The 6,330-nt window shown below is 46.3% G+C and overlaps 1 protein-coding gene across 2 annotated transcripts; it reads right to left on the bottom strand.

The window, feature by feature from the left end:
• Positions 1–212: 212 nt before the first annotated feature.
• LOC123098001 (ubiquitin) lies at positions 213–2,772 on the bottom strand. 2 transcript variants are annotated; one of them, XM_044519868.1, is made up of 5 exons: positions 2,433–2,763; positions 2,119–2,311; positions 1,306–1,372; positions 945–1,027; positions 213–483 (listed from the first exon to the last, which is right to left on the bottom strand). In XM_044519868.1, exons 1-5 carry the CDS (start codon positions 2,533–2,535, stop codon positions 474–476), a joined length of 456 nt encoding a protein of 151 aa, XP_044375803.1. In that variant the 5' UTR covers positions 2,536–2,763; the 3' UTR covers positions 213–473. The 2 variants fall into 2 exon arrangements, with proteins under 2 accessions (XP_044375803.1, XP_044375804.1); XM_044519869.1 differs by lacking the exon at positions 945–1,027 and having other exon boundaries at positions 2,433–2,772.
• Positions 2,773–6,330: the final 3,558 nt, after the last annotated feature.

Raw genomic sequence — 6,330 nt, forward strand, 5'->3', positions numbered from 1 at the left:
CGCACCATTTACAAATTACAACTCGATATACTCAAGCAGAAACTCGCTTGGAACAGGGAGACAAAATTGTCATTAAATAACCGTCAAAACCATGACCTATTTCATGAAAAAAGCCGGAAACAGATGGGAAGGATTCAATCATTCTAGTAATCCAATCAAGGATCTAGCATATCAGGCAAAACAAAGGACCAACATCAGCAGTCGATGCAAGATTGAAAACAGAGCAGCATATATAGAAATTAGGTAAGTGCTCAATCCAGCCAAAAAGAGTTAAGCTGCCATATTACAATCATCACATGTCCTAAGCATGCAGAGAAAAATAACCAACTGTTCAAAAGAGACAATGCTCCACATCCAGCAGGAACATTACACCAAGACATTTAGAAGTTCTGCCAGTCTTGATAAGCTGAGACAAGTAGATAGCTGATCCAACTGATGTGTGGCTCTTCAACAGAACCAACGCCTTTTCGACTTCAGCCGCAGCTGACGATAATTGGTTAGAGAAAATACATTAGACGAGTATGGACAATGGATTACATATAGAAACAGAAGTTATTTTATCTGCTCCAAATGTCAGAAATATCTATACATGAGAAGATAGTTTAACAGGGCACATGTTGCAGGGGGGCAATTTAAAGCATCCAGGCATAACATAGAATCAATTGCCTGATCAAGAAGCCCGATATGGTCAAATATGCTAGTGTCATCAGACGCAATGAAACTAACTACTCCCTCCGTCCCAAAATAAGTGTCTCAAGCTTAGTACAATTTTGTATTAAAGCTAGTACAAAGTTAAGACATTTATTTTGGGACGGAGGGAGTATGAGACACGCATTATAAATCATATTGGGTTAACATCACTAAGGAGAACAACATGGACCTTGCTAACCTACATGAGTATAACACTTCCAGTTTCTTTGATGATAAGAGAAAACAAGGCTCACCTGGTTGCTGTGGCCACATTTCTTCTTGCACATGTTGCAGGGGGGCAATTTAAAGCATCCAGGCATAACATAGAATCAATTGCCTGATCAAGAAGCCCGATATGGTCAAATATGCTAGTGTCATCAGACGCAATGAAACTAACTACTCTCTCCGTCCCAAAATAAGTGTCTCAAGCTTAGTACAATTTTGTATTAAAGCTAGTACAAAGTTAAGACATTTATTTTGGGACGGAGGGAGTATGAGACACGCATTATAAATCATATTGGGTTAACATCACTAAGGAGAACAACATGGACCTTGCTAACCTACATGAGTATAACACTTCCAGTTTCTTTGATGATAAGAGAAAACAAGGCTCACCTGGTTGCTGTGGCCACATTTCTTCTTGCGGCAATTCGTAGCCCTGAGCGGCAGGCGTGAATAGCACCTACAATACAGAATGGTGAGAAATGTTAGCTGCATCATAAACACCAAATTCCTGTGAATGACTTATCGCCTAAGCAAAGGTAATAGACAGAGCATGCATGATTGATTAAGCACTCCCGCTACCAAATAGCAGTAACAAAAGCAGTTACATACAAAAAAATCAGCACTGCAGGCAGTAATGTTCATGAAAGCAGCATTTCAGACAGCAAGTCTTTTTTTCCTCATAGGGTGGTTCACAAATGACAGGCCTAATTAACTAAGTATCTCCGCAGCCAACAGCCAGAAAAGCCATGCAACACTCCTGAAAAGATGAACAAACATAAACCTGACGGAACACCGAGGGAATGAGCAATCAGCTACAAACGAACATGGTATAGTAAATATGGGGCTTTTCTTATCAAATAGGAGCATCACATTTCATGATCTCAGATTCTCTATATCAGGATGCAAGGGGATATAAAAGGAAAAAAATGGCACATAACTAAGTATTGCATCAATTAATAAATCAATAAAGCTCCTTGCCTATTGATCCTGCTACTGCTTAGCCCCTTCATTAATTCAGATTAGAAGATGAATACGTCACAAGGCCCAAACAATGTTACATGCATGCATCGAATACCCTCTTGTATAACCCTCTACAAAGCAGCAACTTTTGTCGAATTTAAGACGGTTTGCACGCTCAAAAAAATCCACTCATATGAACAAAAGCCAACTAGTTTGAGAACGGTGCAGGGCATAATTCATTACTTGCGGCAGATCAGTTTCTTCTGGTTGTACTTCTGGGCGAGTTCCTTGAGGCTGGGCTCGATCCAGGTGCCCCCGCGGAGGCGCAGCACCAGGTGCAGCGTGGACTCCTTCTGGATGTTGTAGTCGGCCAGGGTGCGGCCATCATCCAGCTGCTTCCCCGCGAAGATGAGGCGCTGCTGGTCCGGAGGGATGCCTGCAATCGATCCACACCACACCACAAAGCAGATCAACCAAAGCCAGAGCCGAAAACGGTGGATTCAACCTCGATGCTCGAGGAAATGGAAGGCGACGGGGGTGAGAAGAACAGGCCGTACCTTCCTTGTCCTGGATCTTGGCCTTGACGTTGTCGATGGTGTCGCTGCTCTCCACCTCGAGGGTGATGGTCTTCCCCGTCAGCGTCTTCACGAAGATCTGCATCTCGTCGATGCTCCGCTCCCTCGCCTCTCTCCCTGCTTCCTCTCTCTCCTTCCCGAGCTCCCGCCCCTGTCCGGATAGCGCTTGCGACGACTGGAGGAGGAGATGGTGGTGCGAGGAACGAAGGCGGCGCTGCGGGAGGGCGGGGTCGTTATATAGCCTTGGGCACGCCCACCACGTGTCGTATGCACCGAAACCCTACCTGCCGGAGTTGCAGTCCGGCGCTCTAATGGTGGCGCGCCAATCGCAAATTTGTTCCGCCTGTTTTTTACTGGTACAAGGTTAGGTGGCGAACATTCGCTGGAAGGGGTGGCATGTCGAGCTGACAATTTTAGTTGTTCGGCTAGATCAAACGGTGGCAGCATTTAACAAAAAAGAATGTCTTTTTTTTTTAAGAAACGGTCGTGTTGTTTTGAAGAAGTTGTCACCCCTCGTAACTAAAATTGCCAATAAAATCGTAAACAGCTTATGATGGACTTTGCGTCCATATCCTTCAAACATTGCTATAGAGAGGCCAATCAGGTGGAGATGAATTAGCAAAGAACTATTTTACTACTAGATCCTCTAGTTCTTAGGATGATGAGATCCCTGATTTTATTTCTCATCTGCTTGTAAATGACATGTCTATTATTTGAGAAATAAAGTCTATTTGCGGTAAATTTTTTGCCAATAAAGTCGTACGAAACGCCACCTCTTCCAAGCGGATGTTCGTCAGCTAAACGTGTCCCTTTTTCTAGAAGCGGGACCTTTTACTAGTGCTACTAATTACCGCGTTTTACAGGACGGTAATCACTAGTAGTATTTATTTTAGAGGTAGACGGTAGTCACCCATAGACGGAGGGGCGATAGTTGCCTTGGGCCCATATATCTGCCGGCCCAGCCCATACAGCAATGAAGCGTATGAAGGCTCAGGGTGGGGCTGAGAGCAACTCTAGCAGATTCCGCTCCCGCAAAATCGTTTTACGATTCCCCCTAAAATGATTTTGCGGGAAGTGACGCGCCTCGGCAAAATAGATCTGTTATCGCATACTGCAAATTTAAAAACATAGATTATACATAGTTCTCGCTATAAAGTTCATCCCGGAGTTCATACATACATAAAACTTAGAATAAACTTAGATCTAATAGATAGGGAGGCGGTGGCACAGTGGCTGACACTGAGGACGAACGCTTCCGCTGACCTGCGCTCCTCTTGCACCGTGGCGAGCCTGTCGGCGACCCCTTCTTCTCCGGCCTCGAAGGCGCGCTCTGTGGCGAGGAGTTCCGGATCCGTCGCGCGGCATGCCACATTGTGTGGGTAGAGCTCTTCGTGGAGGTGGTGAAAGTTGGGCCAATGGGACCGACTGCCGCTACGGGAGAGGCCGTCGTGCTCCCGTGCTTGCTTGGGCCGCCTTGACGGGGGGGAGGGGGGAGCCGCTGGCCTCTGTGTTGTTGCGCGAGATCTTGCGCGGCGGCGACCACCCATGGCCACGGCAACCCCGCCTGCGTGCGGAACCTGCCATTGGTCGCCGGGAAAAGAAACTGCATCTGGCGGAATTGCTCGCCAGAGATGGGAAGGGAGGCGGCAGAGGAGGTGGATTGCGGTGGAGGAAATGTGAGATGGGGAACCCTAAAAAGTTGGCGGTCCTGTAGATATGGCGAGCGAACAACGGTCCGCTTGTATAATTTTTACAGGCCGAGCTAGATATAACAGACCTGTTCGAGCCGCAAAAACGCTACCAGACGGAATTATGCAGGCCGACGAGGTTATAGTGCATCTGCTAGAGTTGCACTGAGAAACCAAAAGACGGAGGGAAGGAACAGTCTGAATGAATCCAAGCACCTCCATTCTTCAGTAGTCTCATACTTCCATTGTTGCTTCAAATTAGACATCCAAAGTAGTTTTTTAGAACGGAGGCTCAAGAAGAGACCGATTTTTAATTAACAAAGTCATCAACCGGTAAAATTACATCTCAAGAAAACAACCACAATCGGCATAGAAGAAAGCACGACAAGATACAAAGACTCTAGGAAGCGGCTTACAAGCCTCACTCAACAAGCTAAAAGGATAAACGGGAAAACACATACCCCTAAGAAGATGAGAGGTCCTGTAGAAGGTCCTCTAGCGCGAACAAACTGTTGGGAAACGTAGTATTTCAAAAAAATTCCTACGATCACGCAAGATCTATTTAGGAGAAGCATAGCAACAAGCGGGGAGAGTGTGTCCACGTATCCTCGTAGACCGAAAGCGGAAGCGTTTAATAACGCGGTTGATGTAGTCGAACGTCTTCGCGATTCAACTGATCCAAGTACCGAATGTACGACACCTCCGAGTTCTGCACATGTTCAGCTCGATGACGTCCCTCGAGCTCTTGATCCAGTTGAGGACGAGGGAGAGTTTTGTCAGCACGACGGCGTGGCGACGGTGATGATGAAGTTACCGGCGCAGGGCTTCGCCTAAGCACTACGACGATATGACTGAGGTGTGTAACTATGGAGGGGGGCACCGCACACGGCTAAGACAAATCTTGGAGTGCCTTTGGGGTGCCCCCCTCCCACGTATATAAAGGAGGGATGGAGAGAGGCCGGCCCTCTATGGGTGCGCCAAGAGTATGGAGTCCTACTAGGACTTCCAAGTCCTAGTAGGAATCCCTTACCTTTTCGGAGTAGGAGAGAAGGAAAGAGGGAAAGAGAGAGGGAGTAGGAAAAGGCAAGGGGGGCGCCGCCCCCTTCCCCTAGTCCAATGCGGACCCATGCGGGGGGCGCGCCACCTCCCCTTGGCATGCCTCCTCTTTTCCCGTATGGCCCAATAAGGCCCATTACTTCTCCCGGTGAATTCCCGTAACTCCCCGGTACTCCGAAAAACACCCGAATCACTCGGAACCTTTTCGATGTCCGAATATAGCCTTCCAATATATGAATCTTTACCTCTCGACTATTTCGAGACTCCTCGTCATGTCCGTGATCTCATCTGGGAATCCGAAACAACTTCAGTCATCAAATCACATAACTCATAATACAAATCGTTATCGAACGTTAAGCGTGCGGACCCTACGGGTTCGAGAACTATGTAGACATGACCGAGACACCTCTCCGGTCAATAACCAATAGCGGAACCTGGATGCTCATATTGGCTCCCACATATTATACGAAGATCTTTATCGGTCGAACCGCAATGACAACATACGTTATTCCCTTTGTCATCGGTATGTTACTTGCCCGAGATTCGATCGTCGGTATCCCCATACCTAGTTCAATCTCGTTACCGGCAAGTCTATTTACTCGTTCTGTAATGCATCATCCCGCAACTAACTCATTAGTCACATTGCTTGCAAGGCTTATTGTGATGAGCATTACCGAGAGGGCCCAGAGATACCTCTCCGATACACAGAGTGACAAATCCTAATCTCGATCTATGCCAACCCAACAAACACCTTCGGAAACACCTGTAGAGCATCTTTATAATCACCCAGTTACGTTGTGACGTTTGATAGCACATAAGGTGTTCCTCCAGTATTCGGGAGTTGTATAATCTCATAGTTAGAGGAATATGTATAAGTCATGAAGAAAGCAATAGCAATAAAACTTAACGATCATAATGCTAAGCTAACGGATGGGTCTTGTACATCACATCATTCTCCTAATGATATGATCCCGTTCATCAAATGACAACACATGTCTATGGTCAAGAAACTTAACCATCTTTGATTAACGAGCTAGTCTAGTAGAGGCATACTAGGGACACTTTCACACATGTATCAAGTTTCCGGTTAATACAATTCTAGCATGAATAATAAACATTTATCATGATATAAGGAA

Source organism: Triticum aestivum, chromosome 4D (genome assembly GCF_018294505.1).
Source record: "Triticum aestivum cultivar Chinese Spring chromosome 4D, IWGSC CS RefSeq v2.1, whole genome shotgun sequence".
In the NCBI taxonomy this organism is placed as follows: Eukaryota; Viridiplantae; Streptophyta; class Magnoliopsida; order Poales; family Poaceae; genus Triticum; species Triticum aestivum.

Coding starts and splice junctions, on each gene's coding strand:
- LOC123098001 (XM_044519868.1), bottom strand. CDS start 2,535: ATGCAGATCTTCGTGAAGACGCTGACGGGGAAGACCATCACCCTCGAG. Junction 2,312..2,432: donor CAAGATCCAGGACAAGGAAG/GTACGGCCTGTT, acceptor GATCGATTGCAG/GCATCCCTCCGGACCAGCAG. Junction 1,028..1,305: donor AATGTGGCCACAGCAACCAG/GTGAGCCTTGTT, acceptor CTTCTTGATCAG/GCAATTGATTCTATGTTATG.